Source organism: Gigantopelta aegis, unplaced genomic scaffold (assembly GCF_016097555.1).
Source record: "Gigantopelta aegis isolate Gae_Host unplaced genomic scaffold, Gae_host_genome ctg2837_pilon_pilon:::debris, whole genome shotgun sequence".
NCBI classification, from domain to species: Eukaryota; Metazoa; Mollusca; class Gastropoda; order Neomphalida; family Peltospiridae; genus Gigantopelta; species Gigantopelta aegis.
Window position 1 is genome coordinate 33,422 of NW_024533060.1, and position 25,469 is coordinate 58,890.

Consider the following 25,469-nt stretch of genomic DNA (forward strand, 5'->3'; position numbering starts at 1 on the left):
TGTAAACTGGCTTAAAATTAGCATAAAATATGATATCAACAGCATGAGAACCAAGAAACATAATTAAAATATATTAACAATTAAAAATACTTTACAACAACAAATTGCAATAGATAAATACATGCTTTATAAAACAAAATCAAACAAAGCAACAACAATAAACAAAGAAAACAAAAGCACAAAAATAAAGAACAAATAAATAGAACCTTGTAAATATTTTATGTGCAATTGATAAAGGAAAAAACGTCAATAGCTTCATCATATTTATTACAATCAAGACTAATGATGGCTTTCATAAAGTGTTATGGTAGCGACCTAGAATCTACTTCCTGATGTAATATAAGAAACAACCAAGAAACATAATTAAAATATATTAGCAATTAAAAATACTTGGCCAACATATACACCACGCACTGCATATCCATTGCGAATAATGTCTGTTCATGGAGTTGTTTTTCGTAGCATGGTTGTTGTTAGGTGCACAGTAAATCTCAATACCCTTGTAGTGGTGGACATTAACCTTGGTCGGATGAAGGGTATTTGAAAAAGGGGTCTTTGTAAAATATTTGTCGTAATTTCTAAAGATGATATTTAATGCGAATTAGTGTGATATGTTTAGCATGCAAGTGTACCAAATCAGTAGGTTCGAATTCAAATAGATTAAATGTAACGTGTAAAATTGCTTGTCCTGTTAGAAAAACTATTATAATAGTTATTTAAAACACTTTTTCACGATTCTCACTCCCCAACAACAACTTACCCCAAACCAAAGGAAACAAAAAACAAAAAACAAAACAAAAACAAAAAACAACAACAAATCAAAACGAAGCATAAAGCCTCACAACAAAAAACAATTACACAATAAACACAAACAACAACAACAACAACAACAACAACAACAAAATAATCAAACAAAACAAAACAGAACACAAGAAATACCCCACACAAAACCCACAAAAACAGCAACATCAACAACGACAAAAAAACAAACAAACCCCAAAACAACACCAAAACCCCCACAGAATCTAAAAAGTATTATTCATTGGCTACAAAACATAATGTTGCAATGCCTACAAACGTATTACAAATTAAGTCCATGTTAAAACACATTTGTAATAAACCAAGATAGTCAACAACAAAAATTATAATACAAATAAACAAAACCGGTTGGACCGCCTAGGCGTTGCAATGGAATTTATGTTACAATTCAAGTCAATATTACAAGGTTACATGCGTTCGGTTCATGGACGGGTATATATTAAACGAGACACACTTTGAAATTCTGTCAAAACTGTGTTATAGAGTAGTGATGGAATGTTATAAAAATAGGTATTGTATGAATGTTTAAATTACAGTGCTTTTTGGTGTTATACATAATACTATATTATAACACACTTAGAACCTAGTCTGAAATTATGTCAAAATTGTTTTATAGAGCAGTGATGAAATCATATAAAAATAGGCATCTTATGAATGTTTAAACTACAGTGCTTTTTGGTGTTATACAAAATACTATAAACCATTTAAATAATTTCCGTTTTAGCATGTGAACCTAATGTCAAATATGGTCCAAACTGTACCAAGATGTGTAATGCTCGTAAATGTGCTGAAACATCCTCATCCTGCGACATGGATGGCACCTGTATTGGAGGATGCTAAGCTGGTTGGAAGAATTTGGACTGTACTGAAGGTATGTTTTTCCTTATTGTTTAACCTATATTTTACCGGACTAAGCCGTTTGATATACATGCAGTGTTTTGTTTTTCTACCCTAATTATTACACAAAATGTCTTCTTTATATAGTACATGGAACTCGTGAAACTTATGACGATATATATTTTCTGCTACCCAAAACACAAACTAATTTAAAGGCACAGACCCTAGTTTTAACTCGTAAAAAAATGGACACTAACTTTAGTTAATTTACAAACCTGTAACTCGTTTGGATAAAGTTACAATAGAGTGAAAGAAGAGTCTGTGACGTTAAAACGGCCTTTGATATACCAGTCGTGGTACACTGGCTGGAACGAGACATAGTCCAATGGGCCCAGCAACGGGGATCGACCCCACATCGACCGCTGATTAGGCGATAGCTTTACCACTGGGCTACCTCCCACCCGTCTAACAGATCAAGGTCAAAAGAAATTGGAATCGTGGTAGGAATTGAAAAGTTATTTTTATATATTAAAATAAGCAGAGGGTGATAGAGAGACGGTGATAAATCAGAAAAAAATGAATGACAGTATGAGCCACCTTTGACAGTGGCTTTTCCGTGACACATCTTCATCCTGCGACATGGCTGGCACCTGTATTGGAGGATGCCAAGCTGGTATAATACATACTGACACTAAGAAATGAAAAACGCGTAATTTTAGAGTTAGTAAAAAACCGTGATTATTCCTGCTAATTAACGGCAGCCATTTTGTTTCGTTTTTGTGACGTCCAGTGGTATAGCTTGGGGCGAAGTGGCGTCAGCTCCGTCCAACGCCTCTATGCACAGTGTAAACAAATGCTCTAATTTACGACAAGGCGCTTCGCTTTCATCAACCTGACATGTAAAACAACATAAATGACTTGACAGTATAATACTATTTAACTAAATATATTTCAACTTGCATCAATAGAACGAAATGGAGTTATAGTAAACAATTAAACAACGAACACAAAAACACAAATAGAAAAAACACAAACCCACAAACAAACAAACAAAAACAACACAGAACACAGAACACACCCTCACACCAGACCCTCCAAGAACAAAAAATAAACAAAACAAAAACAAATCAAAACAAATCAAAAAGTAAAAACGGATAATTCTAAAAAAAACAAAAAGACAGAAAAAAGAGAATGTAAGTTGTAGAAGAATGACGAGGTGTATATGGCTTTTTATGTACCCTCTGTGTGTTCACACAGAGGGTACATAAACAGCCATATACCCCAAGAGATGATTCTACAACGAATTTATCTTGCCTACATGTTAAACCATATAGCCAAAAATGAAAATAACGCCAGACAATAATTGTTAACAATTTATTAACGGAGCCGTATCACGCGGACGCGAACGAAACCACTTGCCAGTGAAGAAAAATAGTTCCATCAATAAACGAGTTTTTAACTTCAAATGTTTGTAATACGAAATTGTCTGAAACAGATATTAATAATAATTAAAAAAAACTTTATTTATTTATAATCTAATTATTGCTTTAGCATTAACTGGGGTGGCTGGAAACTGTTGGAAATTACAGTCGGGGTATAAGAGAATTTGGCTCCGCCCACAGGGGTATAAGGGATTTGTCCAACGGCAAACAACCAATGAGATTAAAGAATTTTACATGGTAGTGCCATCCGTGCCACACACGTGCATTTTCCATCACGTTTAGCTATGGGCGTAATCTGACAGATTGAAATCGTTGGAGGAATTGGAATTGTTTTTATATTAATATAAGCAGAGGGTGTTAGAGAGACGGTGATAAATCAGAAAGATGAATGTCAGTATGAGCCACCTTTGACGGGATTTCAACCACACTCGTCAGCTTGATTGTCCAGCACCTTATCCACTAGACCACGGAGCTAACTAGAACTAGACTGATGATGAATACCGTATATACCATTTAATGGTTTGTTTTACATATACAGAACAATCAAATCCACATTACAGTTTACAGTGGTCCACATATCAGAGCGTCATAATTGGGTGGGGCTGAGAATAGAATTAAACAGTAGGTCGTTTGTTTATTAAATTCTGAAAATATACCTGTCATGGAGACATTCGATCATCTGTTGCATGCAGTCTCTTAGACGTCTGAAAAAGTATTGGGGGAATGTCCTATAACAAACACTTAACCAGGTTTGCCAAAGAGCCGTTGCGATCTCAAAGTCCTTTGCTGAACTCGTTCAAGGCAGCAAAGTTAGTGTATACTTGTACGCGCGCGCGTGTATGTGTGTGTGCATGTGTGTGTGTGTGTGTGTGGAGTGTGTGTGTGTGTGTGTGGAGTGCGTGTGTGTGTGTGTATGGTGGGGGGGGGGGGTCAAGGCATGCGTTCACCCGTATCTCTCTGTGTGTATATATATATATATATATATATATATATATATATATATATATATATATAGATAGATATACACACACACACACACACACACACACACACACACACATGTATATAACAATTGTGTTTTAAAAATGCAAATCTCTACGAAGCCAAAATTGACTGCACCAGATTTCTATTTGAAGTTTTTTTTTTCTACGAAGCATTAGTTGTCTTTTATATACCTTCAAACCATGACGGACTGCTGGTCTCAGTCTATGCTGGAATTGTTATACACTGAGGTGAATGTCGACGTTTTAGCGAGAAATGTAATCAGGTTGTTCTTTAAGCAGACCACTTGGGCAGCTCGCACAGTTGCAGTCTGTGTATAGAATCCCATTCAATTGGCCCTAATGAGATATTCTTTCGGCAATAGACTAAAGAAGGCATGTTCCTATCACCGTCCCATATAATGAGTTGTCTAGTTACTTATTATTATAGGTCGAAATACGCAAACTCATGTAATAGCGAAATATTTGTAGGGAAATTGATATTTCATTCTATCAAGTGATTTAACACATTTTTAATGTATTGATTGTCTAGATTCACAAATAAAAAATGAAACACATAACAAGCACATGTTGTGTTGAGAAAAAGTTAAGTAGGCAAATACATATATTATGTAACGTGAAAATTAACGTGTTTAATGATTTAATTAATATTTAACTTCAGATGTGATCGAATGTACAGAATCGAACCCATGTGATAAGAACGCTGTTTGCAAAAACACGATTGGATCATATTCATGCAAATGCCAAACTGGATATTCTGGAAATGGACACACGTGTAAAGGTATTAAATGGTGATATTTAGTCTTATAGTGTAATAGGCAGCATACGTTTTCTGGATTATGTATGTTTGTAATTTATGGAATATAATCACACAAGTGTGAACCCCTTTGTGATATTAAAAACCGCTTTAAAGCATTTTAGTCATACTCTAAAGTTTCACTGAATGTTTAATAATGATTAACCATTTGTACAGGGCTTTTGTTGTATTAAATAACACTTATTCAAAGTCACACACAGCCTTTGCTAGACGCTTACCAAAGATTCCATGACAAAATACTAAAAACAGAAAGTAAGCAGACACATACGCTTTAGTTACTGTGTATGTCCACAGAACTGATGTTCGTTTCTCCAAAGATGGAGGTGGTCCTAACGTAGACAAAGACTAATTATTAATGATATTTGGTGAGGTAACAAAACAAGATTGTAAGTAATTCAATTAAATATATGTAAAATATATCCATTTAGGTTTCATTGAGAACTATTAAATCCCCCACCCCCCAAAACATTCTACTATATTTATAAAGTCAAATATTTACTACACAATATACCCAGATAACAGATAAAATGAAGTCACTTTGATATTGAATACAGATGTGAACGAATGCTTAGGACAGAATTCATGTCACACGGATGCTCGCTGCGAAAACACAGATGGATCATATACATGCACCTGCCGAAGTGGATATTATGGAAACGGACAATCGTGTGCAGGTAATACAATTGAAACTTACGACTTGCCATTTTTATCTCTAAAATTAGTTTGAGTTTGGAAGGGTCAAACATAAAGCTATCATCAACTGTAATAACGCACAGCAAAGGTATTTTCAATCTGAACACAGTGACAGTAGTTTCGTTTTGATATATAATTTTAAAAACATATCCATATATTTAGCACCCCCTCTAGCACAAGTTAGGTTTTGTCATAGAACCTTGAAAAGATTGTTAGACCTAGGGATGTTAAAACAAACTATTGTCAACAGTGACTGCCATTCTGTTAATCCTATTATACATACCAAAACACTATGTCTCGTGTTTCCCTATGTTGGTGAAAATTAAAATGCATTAACACTTTTCGCTATTTTACTGTATAATACAGACAAGAATGAATGTCAGAATGGAGAGAGTACGTGCACCACAAATGCTGACTGCATGAATACACCTGGATCGTACATGTGCACTTGTCGAGATGGATATACTGGAGATGGACACACGTGCATAGGTAACTGAAGCTTGCAGTGCGACAATGTTAGATTATGTATATGTGATTAGATTAGATTAGATATGTTTTAAACGTGCTCACATACCTTTATGGTTTCGAGCACGCCTATCCCCAGTCCGGCCTCCGATATAATCGGTGGTCTGACTCGGGGCAGGAAAAACCTAACTATAATAAAATTTTGAAATTTTAAACTGGAGGTCAAAAAGAGTAAATATATTATGTCGACATTAATAATTTTGAATGCGTTCCCAAAAGAAATACAGAAATCCCTACTCTACACCTATATAATTATTTAAAATTAACGCAAATTTAGATGGGGAAGTCTAAAAGTAAAAATACAAACATTATAATTTATTTAAAAAACAACAAAAAAAAAACAACATTTATTTAGTCCCCAGAGGCAAGGGAAAGGGTAGAGGGGTAAGCCCGGCCCACAGAAAAGTTATATTGAATTTAATATTTATTTAAAATGATTACCAATCGTATTTCGGGCCTTGGTGTGACCAGGAGGAAGGGGGGGGGGGGGGAGGGGGCGAGAAGTGGGGCCGGAACTTTCACAGAAACCTACGGACAAACCGCCTACGCCCTATGGCCCCAAAAAACCTAACCACCGGCACCACAACCACACACCCCACCCCCCACCCCACCATGTCCAACCGCAGCTCGATCCAGTCATGGCAATCATTTGTAAGGTCACTAGTAGAGTGACCTAAAGCTTTAGTAGAAGGTCACTAGGAAAGTGTCCCAACCCAGTTACCTGCCCTGTTTAATTATATAATTGTTTAATTAAAAATCTAAAACATAGTTAAAATAATGATAAAAAAATATAAAACAGATTAAATGAGCGAGCATGCCAGTAACCTACATTATATTTTATTTTATTTTATTTTTAAAATAGATATTAAACAAATTAAAAAAGACGAACTATATACATGTATAAGGTGCAGTTTCCGGAACGGGGAGGGGATTACTGCCAGATAAGCCTCCCCCCATAATCCAAGCAACAATCACACATTCAATCATACAACATATATACATTACACAACAAAACAAGACAACAAAAAATAAAACTAATCGGCTAAAGATAAAACCCCGCCCAGCCCCCCCAGACAAAACGGGGGGCAAGGCGGAGAAACCCCAACCAGTCTAATACATTACACAACAAAACAAAACAAAAAGTAAAAGTAATTGGCTAAAAATAAAACCCCGCCCGCCCCCCCCCCCAAATAAAACGGGGGGGGGGGGGGGGCAAGGCGGAGAAACCCCAACCAATTTAAATATTAAAAAAAAAAATATATATATATATATATATATATATATATTTAACTGCACCCCCCCCCACTAAAATGTGGGGGGGGGGGGGGGGAGCAACGGGCATACAAATAAAATAAAATAATATAGAGTTAAAATTTATTATATACTCTTCAAAAGAAGAAACGCAAAACCACATTGTCGTAACATTTGGAGAATTGATTTAATTATTGAATGGTGAGTCCGATAATTACCAAATGTTGCAGGATTGTTCACAATTCACTCTAGTCCATTGTGAGTAAGTGATAGGACACACCACCAAGGTCAAGGTCATCTGGAGTCAATACCGGGTGTGGCCTCCGCGTGTGTTGACAACTGCCTGGCACCGCCTGCCCATTGAAGCAACCAGAGTACGGATGACGTCCCGGGGGATGGTGGCCCACTCGGCCTGCAAGGCTGCTGCCAGCTCGGGCAGGGTCTGGGGCTGTGGTTGTCGCTGTCGGAGGCGTCGGTCCAACTCGTCCCATAGATGCTCAATTGGGTTCAAATCCGGTGATATCGATGGCCAAGGAAGGACATTAATGTTGTTGTTCTGTAGGAAAGCCGTTGTGAGACGTGCTGTGTGAGGCCTGGCGTTGTCATGTTGGAACACTGCGTTGGCGTTGGCCATAACTGGAACGATGTGTGGCCGGAGGATCTGGTCAATGTAGCACTGTGCATTCAGGTTGCCCTGCACGTGGACCAGGTCAGTTATGCCAGTGTGTGAGATGGCTGCCCACACCATGACACTACCCCGCCGAATCTGTCCACTTCCTGCACGCAGTTTGCCGCATAACGTTCACCACGACGCCTATACACGCGACATCTTCCATCATGACGTCGGAGCAGAAATCGGGACTCGTCACTGAACCACACCTGTCTCCATCGCAGTTGAGGCCATTGTCGATGAATCTGGCACCACTGCAGTCGGAGTCGACGGTGTTGTGGTGTTAAGATGACACCTCGAACTGGACGTCTGGCACGAATTCCTACCTCACGTAGGCGGTTCCGTACGGTCTGGTCGGATATCCTGCGCAAACCTGGTATTGCTGCGGCTGTGGAGGTGGCAGTAGTCAATCGTTCCCGAAGGTGGCGTACCCGGATGTAGCGGTCCTGCCCGGGGGTAGTGACCCGTGGTCGACCGGATCTAGGGAGGTCACGTGTTGATCCATGTTGCTGGTAACGGTCCCACAGTCTGGAGATGGTGCTTGGGGACACATGGAATGCCCTGGCAACGGCCGTTCTGGATTCGCCTGCGTCTAGTCGGCCGATGGCATTGTTTCTCTGCGGTTCACTGAGACGTGGCATGTCCTGGATTGTCAACTGTCGGCCAGATACAGAGGCCAGGCAAGCGAACACCCTGCACTTTTAAACTGTCGGTGTTCATGTTGCACGTGCAGACAACGCACGTGCAGTAGTGACATGGTTTGTACGTGGCTGCGTTTTTGCGAATATTCACATTTTGGAACTTTATTGTACAGTAGCTGCGTTTTATCGAATGTAACCGTGGGAATGTGTTTGGGACATGCAATGACCTTATATTCACAAAGCATGAACCGGTAGGAAACATAAAATCGGAGTTATAACCCATTTGTACCCTTTTGCGTTTCTTTTTTTGAAGAGTATATATTAAAAACTACAATAAACAAGTAGCCAAAAAGATTAGCCTATAGATACCCAGTGTTATCCCAAGTATAACCCTAGAATTGTACAACATTGTACAATTGTATATGTGACATTGCGGTCTGGCGTCATTGGTACAATTAACAAATATACCAAAACGAATTATGCAGTTAAACTTTAATGCTTATAGTTAAACGCGTTGTGTTGCTTGATATGTAATCGCATTATCTATATTTGACACACGCAAGCACGAACAAACCATACGCATGTATGTATTGATGTATGTATATGTGTGAATGCACGTGTTCATGCCTGTCTGTTTGTCAGTCCGTTAAACAAACAAAAATCGTCAAAATGCTGACGTACGCCAAACCATCACATAAAGCAGCAGCAGAAGTAGTATTACCACCAGCAACATGATCTGTATGCTTGCTATTATTGTTATTGTTCTTGTAATTGTCTTTGTAATTTTAGCCTGTCAGCAGAACATGTATGGTCCTAACTGTACAAAGCTGTGCTCAGAACGTAAATGTAAGTTCAGCAATTCCTCCTGTGATGTCAAGGCAGGTGCTTGTGATGCCGGATGTCAAAATGGATGGACTGGATCGGACTGTACAAAAGGTATATCCTTACCCTGACGTGGAACATATTATATACACAAAATGTATAACGCTATTGACAACTAGGCAGATAACAAGAGAAGCCAGTTAGTACACACTAATTGAGTGTCTAGCGTAAATAATGTGTCATAAACAGTTAACTATTCTGAACGACTGAAGCACAGTATTGTAATTTGTTCTCTTCTCTGCGTAACGCAGAGTTTGTGGCTCATAAGTGAATACATTTGAATAATAATCACACGCTATCTCAGGTAAGGTCATGTGAACATATCAGTATAAAATTCCAAATACCTTATTCATATTAATATTTAAATTCATTAACGCATTTAGAAGAGCTCTGAGATACATGTGACATTTTCAAATTTATTTAATAATTAAATTTAACTTTCAATTCAGACATAAATGAGTGTCTTGGATCGAACATGTGTGGCACCCATGCGCTTTGCGACAACACCGAGGGGTCATATATATGTACATGCCAAACTGGATTTTCTGGAAATGGACACAATTGTAACGGTAATTAAGCGAACTACTATTTCTATATGGCAGTGTTACGAAATAAAAAATCATAGAGTAGCTAATGAGAATGATGTTATCATGTTTATTTAATTAGTTGGGTATGGTATATAGAAATGGTATATACCAAACGTCAAATTTCGGGAAACTGCGCCCACAAAATGCTTCACATATACATGTATATATATTTATTAACAGAAGTTTTGGGCCAATGATTTGGAAAAGCTAGCTATTGTAACCATGTAAGGACGATAATCCGTGTCTGTGTCCAAGGCCTAACAATATGTTTCTAACAATCCAGCCTTAAGAAGAAAAAAGGGGCAGATCCTATTGTTTTCACTCAATATTTCAATAATATTTTTTCTGTATCTAACATTAGTATCCGATAATATGTTTACAAATAAATCAGTTTTTAAAAATCTGCATCTACCATACTTACTTCTTTCAATCTCCATATACGGATTACAAACCTAAGAGACACGTGTACGAAACCCCTGTGGTATATGAACACGTAAAACGGGTTAACCACTTACCTACATACATACCTACCTACCTAAGAGACACGAATAGAACTACACGTGGTTGCATTTGCATGTGCAATGCAGATAACTCAAATGGACAGGTTCGAGAACAAAATATGAGAGTCCATTTATGCGTGTTGCATTATTTGTTAATTTCTATTTATAGTAATTAACTCGATATAAAGCAGGATATACCTCTTGGAGGCCTCTTGACCAAAACTATCAGGGTAGTGACCGATACACATCGTAAACGTGGATATAACTATTAGAAAGACAAAATGGCGATGGTGGCCAATGTTTCAAACTTTATATGCTCATTGCTTTACTTACCATAAGCTATTGCCTGACCGCACGTACCCTGATTTTGTTTTGAATCTGATGTCAAACATTTTGGGACAGGTGAGTCCCTAAATAGAACTAAGACATCTCCGAAAGTATACTAGAGTGACATATAAGATACGATAACAATAAGATAACAATAAGATACAATGCAGTGAATTTATTTACTATTGAATTCAGATGTAAACGAGTGTGTCGAACAGAATCCATGTGACATGAACGCTGATTGCAACAACACTGTCGGATCATATACCTGTGCTTGTCGACATGGTTATTCTGGAGACGGCAAAGACTGTGCAGGTAATATAGTTTCTTAAGTACAAATATAAAGATAGCAATATTACTTAATTAATGTGTCATTATTTTGTTCACATTACAAGTAGTTATGTGTTAAATGGAGATATGGTATCAAAATTCATGGAGTAAAGTTTGTAAGAGTTCACGAATGTTACACATCTTAGCATAAGTGACAAAGACAAGTGTAAAAATATTACTGTAGTCCGTTTGCGTGAAAAGGGAACCGATGGATCGACATATAGCTGTATAATGTTAGAATTCATATACAAATATATTATTAAGTTTAAAACTCATACAAATTCAAATAACATTAAAACAAAATAATTCAGTATAAATAACACAGTTTCGTTACAATTTATCATCAAATTGCATAGGGTAAATCTGAGTTTACAATGCAGTTATGAAAACAACAGATGGAATAGCCAACATAAAGGACACATCCGGTCCTACCTTTAGTCTTGATGTACTGCACTATCGATTACTTTGATAGCAATGCAGCTAAGGCTGGTCTAGCATTTTGCTTTCACCTCTGTGTTAAAATGAGATTAATGTATATAATTCGATGTCAAATTGTGAAGAAACCTTTTTATTTACTCAGAAAGTTTTAGTAAACACATTTGTTTGAGTTGGCATGTATTTAACACTCAGTAGTATTTTTCAATATAAGTTTTAACATTATTCAGCATAGAGTTTATTCCAATTCATCGGTTCCCTTTTTCACGCAACCAGATAACTGTTGTATTAACGTTTTCCAGACTGTCTAGAAATTAGCGAGATAATAAAAAAAAATATAACTAGATCTAATAATATCAATGTCGAGAATATTTTGAAATTCATAAATATATGCATGGATGCAAATGAGCAATTTTTATTCCACTGAACTCATAACTAATTATATTCAAGAGTCATTATTGTAGTCTACATTATTTCGTGAGTCCATGATGTATTGATTTCCAGAAATTGTCCCATGTCATACTTTTTACCAACAACCCCTATATTTATCTCGAAGCACAGTTATGTCAATGTGTTTGGTTCAGCCCTTCAATATAACTAACTGTGACTGTAATTAAAATAATACTATAGTAACAAATGGAGCTGAAATCATGTTAGTGATGCATAATGATTGGCCGTTTTGTATTTGATATATAGTATATGTTTGGTATCTATGGTATAAATTTATGTTTATATTTAAAATTGTATTTTACAAACATCTGACACAAACATATTTTAATGGCATTGTAGACACATAAATTCACTACAATATAAATACCACGTTTATAATAATAAGTCATGATGCACATGTTCATTTTAATAATGCATATACTATTCTAGTCTTTAAATGACTACTCTTCATTGAACAATTGAAAGAAATTACTCTCTCCCGATAAGCATTTCATGAGGATTTAGCATGATTTTCATGAAACGTGATATACAGGAATAGTATCATTGTATATTTGACGAGTTTGCGTTTCGCTTCTCTGCATCAAGGTTCAAAGTCACTTAGTAAAATAGAAATACGACTCACCGCTCTACGACTTCATTTCTCACCCGGTTGTCATGAAACTTCACCTATAGGCATAGGATTGTGATATCTTGAAGGAATTCGTGATTCGCCAGTCTACATCAAAAGTCTACGTCACTGTTACTACAAACAGAAACACGACGCCACCCCCTCTACATATAGAAATTGGACGTCACCCCTTCCAGCGACTTTGTTTCTCATCCGATTTTCACGAAACTTCACAGACGGGAAAAGGGCCATGGTATCGAAAAACGAGTTCACATTTCGCCTCTCTAAATCAAGGGTCAAGATCAATTACTAAAAATAAAATTAAGACATCGCCACTCAAGAGATTTCATTTCTCATCTGATTTATATCAGGAATATTACTAAGTTTATTTTTAGTGTGAAGTACCTTTAAGAAGATCAATCTGTTCAAATACGTTTTATTATTCATTTCAGATGTGGACGAGTGTAGTGGTCAGAACCTGTGTGATAAGAATGCCAGTTGTACAAATACAGACGGGTCGTATACATGTGAATGTCGACATGGATATTCGGGAGATGGAAACACATGTGAAGGTAATTAAACTCTAAAATAACTGACTCTTTGATTTTATTATGAACAATAGGACAGTATATATACGAACAAAGTACTAACGATTTAATATCGAGGAACAACATTGTATGCTAACAGATAAAAATGTGTTATAAAGTACTTGTACTAGAAACCTTCCAAAGTTAAAATTTGTTTTGTTTAACTACACCACTAGAGCACATTGATTTATTAATCATCGGCTATTGAATGTCAAACATTTGGTAATTTTGACGTATAGTCAAAGAGAGCAAACCCGCTACATGTTTCCATTAGTACCATCTAACAAACAGGATAACACATACCACTGCCGTGGATATACCAGTCGTGGTGCACTGGCTGGAACGAGAAATAGCCCAATGATGCGGGTAGAGAGAGAGAGAGAGAGAGAGAGAGAGCGACATAGAGAGAGACAGAGAGACTGAGACTGTAAACTAATTTGGTATTTTCTTTATACTGCATTCGATACAGTAGATGGAGAAATTTATTGTGTTGTCTTGACAGAGACCAACCAGTTTTTAGTTTATTCTTACTCAGCGGCAAAGTGTCCCGCGTGCAACAAAATGCACACCACTAGACGATATATTAATCGTTGAAGACCGACTAGATCGTGGTGACACCGAGTAGAATCGTTCCTGTGAACCACGAAACCTCAGGCGAGGGCTCTACCAATGAACTAAATCACACCATATAATTGTATTCATTATAAAGTATGTAAAACCGAGAATAGTTCAGGCGATTGTAGAAATAAATAGATAATAGATAAAACGATAATCATTGTGAATAACCATCTTCTGGAGCAAAGCAACGCACAGCAATATTTCAGACGTTTGATAAATAACTACACGTCAACAAGAAATACTATCAGTGTAAGCAGGGTGGCGTTAATTATAATTAACTATTTGTTTCTTCTTTTTCAGCATGTCACGGCAATGTTACATATGGTCGTAACTGCAGCAAATTATGCGACAATCGTAAATGTATTTCTACAGTTTCACCATGCAATCAACAGACTGGTTTCTGCGATGGAGGATGTCAAGTAGGATGGAATGGATCAGATTGTACACTTGGTATACATGTCACCATGCTGTAACATTAGATCTGCAGCAGATATTTAGTGTAAAAGGATCACAAAAAAACACATTTGTTGATAATGACACGAAAAACTATGAGTTGCCGAAGTAATATTGTAATATTATAATAACAAATAGTTATAACAACACAGACAAAAGAATAGATGTTATATACATAAATATCAAATATCGGATCAGGAATTATTCATATGTCTAAAGTCCTGTAAAATTCCACGCCGTCATTTTCCCCAACGCGTACGAACAGGCTATGTAGATTAAATTTCCAATGAACTACTTAGTTTTGAATGTACTGAAATCATAATTATGGTCGTTTTTTTTAACCAGAATATATATTTGCAGCTTTTGATAAAATAATACACAGTTTACGTCACCATTAAAGATATTAAACGCATAGCACAGTCTTTGTAACCAATACTGTTTCTGCGTTATTTTAACTATTTACTATTGGAGACAAAAACAAAAGTAGTTTTTTTACTACAAATCCTCAAAAGCTAAATGCTTGAAAGATATTTAAATATATTTGCCTATTAAAACACATTTACGGCATCTACATTTATTATAACAGTTAACTTGTGTATCACAGGTATAAATCGGTATAGGTAGTGCTACATTCAGTGGACGGTTTGGCGTTGATGTCTATATCAATCAATTTACAAAATATCCAATATCACCATGTGATATCATAAATGTTAAACAGCGTTCTCTCAAACTAGTGTGTAAGAAATAGTATCTCTGTAGATATTGTACCAGAGACAAAGGTTCTGATTTTAACAAATAAACTGTATTTCGCTTCCAGACGTGAACGAATGTTTTGGGCAGAGTCATTGTCATATGAATGCTAGCTGCAACAACACAGAAGGGTCATATACATGTTCTTGCCAAAATGGATATTCTGGAGATGGAAAGAATTGTACAGGTAGCTATGACATTTTACCCCAGTCATTTCTTTCCAATACGTTTACCCAGCAAATTCCTCGCTATCCATTTCACTCCTTGGATAATTCCCCCGAACATTTTCCCCCGTACTTATCACTCCTTCCAGTCTGAGCCGGAACGTAGCTCAGTGGTAAAGCGCTCGCTCGATGCGCGGTCTGTCTTGGATCGATCCCCGTCGGTGGGCCCATTGGGCTATTTCTCGTCACAACCAGTGCACCACGATTGGTATATCAAAGGCTGTGGTATGTGCTATCCTGTCTGTGGGATGGTGCATATAAAAGATCCCTTGCTGCAAATCAGAAAGAGTAGCCCACGAAGTGACGACAGCGGGTTTTTTCTCTCCATATCTGTGTGGTCCTTAACCATATGTCTGACGCCATATAACCGTAATTAAAGTGTGTTGAGTGGTGCGTCGTTAAATAAAACATTTCTTTCTTTTTGTCTTTTTCCTCCCAGTCTATGTATAAAAGTATTTTAAATATAAATTATGTATCTTGATTTAACCTAATCTATGTTTTAATCTTACTTGGATTTTAACCTAATATTCCTGTTAACTTGAAGTTATTACTAACTCTGGCAATGTTTCGACAACTTCTGCTGAAATGGCAATTTAGGGCTTAAGGAGTGGAATGGAGTCCAAATATATATTTTTAGGTTTTGGCTGCCCGCTGTATTTGCGACTAATTCATTTCATATTTAGGCATTTTTTTAAACAAATTATAATTGTACATAACTGGGGGCGGGATGTAGCCTATTGGTAAAGTGATCGCTTGATGCACGGTCGTTTTGGGATCGATCCCCGTCTGTTGGCCCATTTGGGGTATTTTTTGTTTCAGCCAGTACACCACGACTGGTATATCAAATGTCGTGGTATGTGCTATCCTGTCTATGGGATAATGCATATAAAAGATCTCTTGCTACTAATAGAAAACTATGGCAGGTTTGTTATCTAAGACTACCCAATCAAACCTGTATATAACGGCCACTCAATGGACCTGGCAAAAAAAGCCGTTATGGACATCTGTAAAAAAGTCATTTATCTTTAATTGAACGTACTCGGTAATAAACTGAATCGAACTAGTATGTGGACATGTGCATGGCTGGAATTCTAAGTTATTACTCAAGCGATTATGGTATTTCACTATATTTTTGTTTTATGTGACCGCCAATCTATCTCAGCGGTATTTGTTTTTGTTACCTATAAAATTAGGTCATGAACCACACAAGATTGCAGGTACATGATACATTAAATAACAAATGGCAAGTCTGACCATGGGTAATGACTGAACTAACATCGTAGAAGACTGCCACAAACGCTTTGTGTATAATAAGTCACACACCTTGCAATACACTACCTTTCAGTGTTGAAGAGTGATGTAAGCTTAGTGCAAGCTTTACTGTAACCCAGTGAAAGATCACCTTTAAAATGACCGACAACATCACCCACAACTGAGATGCTGATACCATGACTGATGCACTGGAGCGTGTACCTGCTTAAACAAAATCCCAATGTCTCTATTCTCAGTTTTATAATATATGCATATATCTTGCTGCCATTATAGCATGTTCAACTGTTAATTGTGGAGATAAGAAAAATTATTGGTTAATGTACCTTGTGGCCGTTATAGAAGGTCCAACCATTGATTTTGGTCCACAAATAGTGGTAGCTGGCCGCATTGCTCAGGTGGCTATTATATACAGATAAAATAAAGAAGAAAATGCATTGTGCGGGATTATGGTGGCCGTTATGGACAGGTGATCCTTATATACAGGTGGCCGTTAGACCAGTCTCGATTGTATATCAGAATGACCAAATGTTTGACATCCAATAGCCAGTGATAAATAAGTCAATGTGCTCTAGCAGTGTCGCAGGTGCTGCACAGTGTAACTAATAGTGGTATGGCTCGAAGTTGCCAGACTTCTTTCAAATTCACCTGTGAAGTCTGCGCCGTCGCTGTGTCGTTAAAACCTTAACCTTAAAAACAACTGAGGTTTTTGTTTCTACTTTTCTAATTCAAACTGTAAATTGCAATAGCCCTATTACCCCACCAACCCCCCTCTCTTGAACACATCCACCGTAGAATCACGGACGATGTGGCCAAGATGTGGTTAATCGTTCAGTAGATAAGCTAAGAGTCAAATGGTTGATTGATTGACTGATTTAATAATATTTATGCTGTTTTATAAATATTTAGAAAGCAGAATGAACAGAAATACGTTCTTCAACAGAATTACAAAGGCATATATTTATTAATGTTCAAATTGCTTCTAAAATAATTTATTGTTCAGTACATATTAAGACAGTAGAATGATGGAAATACGTTTCTCAACGGAATTAAAACAATATATTTATTAATGTTAAAGCCACAGAAAAACACAAAACAATTTATTGTTCAGTCCTTCAAATACCAGGCTCTTTTAAAAGAATACAGCTATTATCCATTAATAACGTTAAACAACTAATAACACTGTAACTATTGTTATGGTAGAAATAACCTTTAAGCGTGAAACCAACAAACAATCACACCAAATGATATTTAAAATTTAATATAGTAAACACAGTTAAAATACAGTTACAAAAATCAATATTCACAGAGAAACTAATTATAAACAATGATAATCAGATAGTAAAAGTCATACTAATAGTCTATAGAGAAAGTGCACTATTTCCAGAAATTATTTCTCTTCAGTCTTCAATCTTCAGTTCTCTTTTTAGTATCCTTATACACTTGAACCTTCAACAGCAGATGTTACTTGAGATGAATTCTACTGGTGTATCTGATACGATTAGAACATTTAGTAAAATAAAGTCTTGGTTTTTGTGTGTTACCCTGCAGACTCTCCATAATAACGTCACTGTATTTCTTTATAAACATATGATGTATGACGTCATTGTCTTTTTAATGATGCATGGCGTCATTGACACCTACCTCAAATTAGCAGTCAATCAAAATGCACCTACATAATATGATTTGTAAACATTCTGTGTTCCAGAATATTTCATGTAGCGAACGTTCTACATAGTAATAATTAACACATGACTACGGTGTTATACAGTTAACAAACCCAGAACGTTCTACATAGTAACAATTAACCCACAACTACAATGTTATACAGTTAACAAACCCAAAACGTTCTACATAGTAACAATTAACACAAAAGCATAACCAATCAACCAAACATACATATGTATACATGTAACACTATGTCCAAGGAGCAACAACGGAGAGAAGTGATAATATTTAAGGGGAGTATATATATAATATTTATTACACTAGTTATTATTATATATTATATTGAATATAATGCAATTTTTTCCCCCTTACAATGAAATATGTGCTGTACATGTATAATATTATTTAATATTTGTAATGTCTATGGACTGTTTACAGCTAATGCATAGTTTCTACATCTGACGGTTGTATACAATGCCTCTCGTGTAAACCATACAGGTTCAAATTCCATAGTTATTGAGAGTTAAAGTTTGGTTTGTTTACAACACCACTAGGGCACATTGAATAACTAATCATCGGCTGTGATTTATATCATTATGGCTTTAATGATGAGGTGATTTAATACAACATCTACATTGGAATAACTGAACAATAATGCCAAACAACTTGTCTGTTGGAAAGGGAAATTAGTGTATTTTGTGTTCAAGTCATGTTGTTAAATGTTCGGTTGATTCCAGATATCGACGAGTGTCTTATACAGACAATGTGTGATACCAATGCGCATTGCAACAATACAGATGGATCATACACGTGTACCTGCCTTCATGGATATTCTGAAGATGAAAAAACATGTGCAGGTAATTAGTTTTAAGAAATTGTTAATTTACTACAGACACTAAAGTATATTATTTCACACTAATAGCTAGTACATTATAATATATCATTAGAAGCTCTATAGATAGGGATGAAGAATGATGATATACAGACATCACGGGTCTAATTCACTAAACCCTCGCAACTTTGCGATCTCGAAGTGCAATGCTATAATACTTGCAAAGAGGGTGCTTTGTTGTCTAGCAGAGCCTAAGATACCTTTGTGAATTAGGCCCCAGAGCTCGAAGTAAGAACTTTGCCACCCACATCATTTGTTTTTTAATTTACCGTGGGTGAAACGGCCCACCGATGGCAATTTTGAGCCTTCCCACTGCATTTTTTAAACGGTCACTTTTACAGCAAATAAATATGACAAAAAATTCATTTTGTTGCATGTAGACATATTTCAAATGTACCAATGTTAAATACTGGCAGATAATCTACACCAGATATACTAATTTTACTGTCGTTGAGGAGTTTCACTGACTGCAGTAAGTTTTATCCAGCCGGTGCCGTCTGTAAGTTCGAGCACTGAGACATGAGTTAATATTTATGTTTATGTGTACACTGAGGTATATTGTTTATATACTTATAAGTCAAAATAATGACAATACATTTATAAAGGTGAAAAAAGAAGAATATTGCTAGGGTTTAAAATAAGTAATTAAGTAAACTGCGCTAAACTGGTGTCAATTTCAGACTTTAAAATCTGTATATCTACTATAACCTATGGATCAAATTTCAACATGTCTTTGTTATTTTGTTATCCATTGACGGCTGTTGCTTTAATCTGATTTGTGTTTTGCCAGCGGCTGATACGGGTGAACCTGATTTGACTGGCACGATTGCTGCAGTTGCTGCAGGGATTGCTGTGCTAATCATTTTGATTGTAATAATCGCAGTCGTTGTAATAAGGTATTTATTTACCAAAATGCACATACAGAGAAAAATAGAGACAAATGTAGAAAGATATACTCTCTCTCTCACACACACACAAACACACACACACACACACACACACACTAGCACAAACACACTAGCACAAACACACACACACACACTAGCACAAACACACACACACACTAGCACACACACACACACACACTAGCACAAACACACACACGCACACTAGCACAAACACACACACACACACACTAGCACAAACACACACACACACACACAGACACACACAAACACAGACACACACACACCAGCACAAACACGCACATTCACTAACACACCGGCATAAACACACACACACAGACACACACACAAACACACACACACTGGCACAAACACGCACATTCACTAACACACCGGAATAAACACACACACACACACACACACACACACACACACACACTAGCACAAAAACGCACATTCACTAACACACCGGCATAAACACACACACACACACACTAGCGCAAACACGCACATTCACTAACACACCGGCATAAACACACACACACACACAGAGATACTAGCACAAACACACACACACACACACACTAGCACAAACACACACACACACACACACACACACACACACACACACACTAGCACAAACACACACGCTCAAACAAACATAAGCACAAACACACACACACACACTAGCACAAACACACACACACACACACTAGCACAAACACACACACAAACACACATACACACACACACTAGCACAGACACACACACTAGCACATACACACACACACTAGCACAAACACACACACTAGCACAAACACACACACACACACACACACACACAAAGACACACACACACACACACTAGCACAGACACGCACATTCACTAACACACCGGCATAAACACACACACACTAGCACAAACACACACACACACGCACACTAGCACAAACACGCACATTCACTAACACACTGGCATAAACACACACACACACACACTAGCACAAACACACACACGCACACTAGCACAAACACACACACACGCACTAGCACAAACACACACACACACACACACAAACACAGACACACACACACTAGCACAAACACGCACATTCACTAACACACCGGCATAAACACACACACACTAGCACAAACACACACACACACACACACACAAACACACACACACACACACACTAGCACAAACACGCACATTCACTAACACACCGGCATAAACACACACACACACACGCACACACACACACTAGCACAAACACACACACGCACACTAGCACAAACACACACGCACTAGCACAAACACACACACACACACACACACAGACACACACACACTAGCACAAACACGCACATTCACTAACACACCGGCATAAACACACAGACACACACTAGCACAAACACGCACATTCACTAACACACCGGCATAAACACACACACACAAACACACACACACTGGCACAAACACGCACATTCACTAACACACCAGCATAAAAGCACGCACACACACACACACACACACACACACACACACACACACACACACACTAGCACAAACACGCACATTCACTAACACACCGGCATAAACACACACACATAGCAGAAAGACACACACACACACTAGCACAAACATGCACATTCACTAACACACCGGCATAAACACACACACATACACACACACACATACACAAACACACACTAACACACACACTAGCACAAACGCGCATATTCACTAACACACCGGCATAAACACACACACATACACGCACATACACACACACAAGCACTAGCACAAACGCGCACATTCACTAACACACCGGCATAAACACACACACACACACACACACACACACATATACCCAAACACACAACACACATTTTGCATAGTATTCCATGTTCCTAGTAGCGAACAAAACGCGCCAGTAATATATTTTATTATAAAACACTGTCGACTTGTTTGGTTGTGATCATTAAAACATTTACACTTAAATCTAGAAATCTGATGAATTTTAATTAATTCTACTTTATAGACGAAGACGACTGGCAAAGCACGAGGATGACGGACATAAAGAAGGAACAGACATCAGTGTCCCTAAATCGAAGAAAGAAATCAGTGAGTCATGTGTGTTTTATTGATACATTAAATGAAGGTCACGATCTAGCTCAGTCGGCAGAGCACTCGCCTGATGTGATTGGATGGTAGAGTTTAGCCCTGTTACGGCCCATTTTGTTGCCGGGCCTCCACCCCAGCGGACCCATTCTCTGGATGTTTCCGTCCCAATCAGTGCTCCATGATTGATATATTAAAAACCGTGGTATGCACTGTCCTGTCTGTAAGAAAGTACATATAAAAAGAATCCAATTCTGCAAATGAAAACAATGTATCGGGTTTCGTCTCTAGGTTTATCACAGAATTACCAAATGTTAGACATCCAGTATACTTTGATTAAGAAATCAATGTGCTCTAGTGGTTTCAGTAAACAAAACTTTAAATTACTCTAGACAGTGTTTGGAATATTATAATTGCACGGGGTGATGCACGACAAATTCATTACATCTGAAAACCTAATCTAATGACCTAGTCGGGCTACTTATGTTTTGATTTGGCAAGACAAAATGGTTAAGATGGTAATTAGAACCAATTAAAACATCTGTTCAGTATTATGTTTATATATATATATATATATATATATATATATATATATATATATATATATATATATATATATATATATATATATATATATATATATATATATATATTATTCTACATTTGTAAGACGATGACTCAAGGCACCCCAGCCTTGACATTGCCAGTGTTCTGGGGGTAATAAAGTTATGTGAATATTGCTTCTGAAATAATATATAGAATTTCTCGTCTAAATATTGTGTGTTTCCTGAAAAACTAATTAGAGTAGGTCTGGTTTTTAATATTATCTTTTAAAACTACATTCACTCTTGCGGGTCCAGATGAAATGTTATTATAGGCGTATGAAGTGGGAGTGAGGTGTAGTATAGAGGGTGGCCACTTTTCCTGATCCAGTAGCAGCAGTGATGGTTTTATATATATATATATATATATATATATATATATATATATATATATATATATATATATATATATATATATATATATATATATATATGTGTGTGTGTGTGTGTGTGTGTGTGTGTGTGTGTGTGTGTGTGTTCCCCCACCCTTTGGCACCTTCCTACGCCAGTGGTTAATCATGTACTCTTTCCACGTACATATTAATTTAAGAGATTAGCGTCGGGCTTTTTTGTAATCAACGTCAGCTTCCCGGAAACAAACAATATTTTACGCCTAATAAACAAAACATGAAATATTTCACCACAGTAATTAATTTGTCTCTACATTATATACGGAAAACATTATCATATTGTCTAATAATAATATATACTTGACAACATTTTCAACTGTAAATAGCAGACACATTTCAATTTAAGATTATAACCTATTGCATTTCATAAAGAATTGGACAACGTCTACGCCAATGTAGGCGATCAGCCACGACCTTCGCCAGAGGGAACTGAAATGACAGTGGAAAAGAAAGCCACGCGGAAAACTGATTCCATTATAGAAGAGGTGGACGAACAGGACAACATGGGGGCAGATGGGTCAGAGTACTACAACATTTCTGACTTCATCCTGCCAGAGGGTGGAGTGGTGGTCAGCGAACTGCCTCGCATTATTGAGAACATCAGAAACCAACCTGGTGGTTTTGAAACAGAATACAAGGTTTGGATACGACTATCATTTACTGGAATATTGTGATTGCTTAGAGGTACAATACTTGATTTTGGGGGTTAATTGCACATGCAACGTTAACCTTATCTAGCACTAGAAGGACTTTTTGTAATTTTATACTGACTCTGTCCAGATTAGTTAGATTTGTTCAATGCATATCATGATGAGTAATACAGTATTTGTATTATTCAGAAATTGCTGGATGGATTTTCTTCTTCGTATGACGAATCGCAGATCCTAGAAAACAAGACAAAGAACCGATATGTGGGCTATTATCCATGTAAGTGCATACGATACCAGAATATTTGCTGGTAGGTGTATAGGGTGATATACATTTATGAAATAGTTTTTCAGAAATAAGCCATGCACATTATTCATGACACATCTCCTAGTCCATAAGCCACACGGTTGATACGCCCCAAAATCCAGTGTGTTTCAAAGAAATACAATACAATTATTTATTGTTAATGGGGGCATGTAATATTGTGACTAGCTTGGTGTTTCAGGGGAGGACTCCCATATAATGTCTGTTAATGTAATTTGGAGTACTCTTGGTGCCCTTTTAAAATATTGCACCCCACCGCCTTCCTTGATACTGTAGACGCCATTTCCTAGAAATATCATGCTTCCGTCATATGTTCCATAGCCACATATTATCTTTGTTTATATGAAGATAGAAAAAAAAAACCCAATACATTTTCGTCATTCATTAATGGCAATGATAGGTACTAGAGTGACTATATTTTAAGCATAGCATATTTTGTTTTACTTGAATGAGAGCGCAAATCAATATTTACCTTCATGCTTTATATTACCAATATATATATATAAAATCTGGAATGCTTTAATGTTCCTTTTTCAGGCCTATACAGAGAAGGATTATTTCATTGCTGCTCAAGGTATTTTCTTCTTCCATGTTTTATCCATTCTTCCTTTTCTCCTTCGTGAATTCTTCTGTTTATTATTATTGTTACTGTTGTTGTTGTTACCCATGCTAGAATTTGTTCTGTGAGTGGAAAGATTGATTGTAGTCTGTAAAAAGCCAAGTCTTATTATAATAACCTTTTAGAAGTATAAACTATATAAGCTTTAACGAACATCATATTTCAAGCTAAAATGACTCATATTCCAGCTCCAAACAAGAAAACTCTGCCTGATTTCTGGAGAATGATATGGGAGAAGGAGTGTGGACATATCATAATGCTGACCAACCTTGTTGAAGCCACCAAGGTATATATCCATGTTTTCTTTGAAAATCAATAATACATTTTGGAGTTGAATGTTCTAAATATTTTCCCCTGAACGTCCTATATAAATATGTGGGATGGTTTATATAATAGATCCCTTGTTACTAATGGAAAAAGTAGAGGGTTTCTTATCTTAAAACTATATGTCATACTTACTAAATGTTTGACATTCAATAGCTGATGATTAATAAACCAATGTGCTCTAGTGGTGTCGTAAAACAAATGAAACCTTTTTTATTTGACTTTTAACATGTTCGT

At 36.8% G+C, this 25,469-nt stretch overlaps 1 protein-coding gene across 1 annotated transcript; it reads left to right on the plus strand.

Annotated features, from left to right (window-relative positions):
- Positions 1 to 1,542: 1,542 nt before the first annotated feature.
- Positions 1,543 to 24,279, plus strand: LOC121391689 (adhesion G protein-coupled receptor E2-like). The gene is made up of 13 exons (XM_041523229.1): positions 1,543 to 1,690; positions 4,761 to 4,880; positions 5,471 to 5,590; positions 5,976 to 6,098; positions 9,486 to 9,632; positions 10,028 to 10,147; positions 11,188 to 11,307; positions 13,267 to 13,386; positions 19,121 to 19,240; positions 20,066 to 20,171; positions 22,226 to 22,308; positions 23,690 to 23,955; positions 24,157 to 24,279. Exons 4-13 carry the CDS (start codon positions 6,029 to 6,031, stop codon positions 24,277 to 24,279), a joined length of 1,275 nt encoding a protein of 424 aa, XP_041379163.1. The 5' UTR covers positions 1,543 to 1,690; positions 4,761 to 4,880; positions 5,471 to 5,590; positions 5,976 to 6,028.
- The last annotated feature ends 1,190 nt before the right edge of the window (positions 24,280 to 25,469 follow it).

Coding starts and splice junctions, on each gene's coding strand:
- LOC121391689 (XM_041523229.1), top strand. CDS start 6,029: ATGAATACACCTGGATCGTACATGTGCACTTGTCGAGATGGATATACT. Junction 13,387..19,120: donor AGATGGAAACACATGTGAAG/GTAATTAAACTC, acceptor GGTTGATTCCAG/ATATCGACGAGTGTCTTATA. Junction 22,309..23,689: donor TAAATCGAAGAAAGAAATCA/GTGAGTCATGTG, acceptor CATTTCATAAAG/AATTGGACAACGTCTACGCC.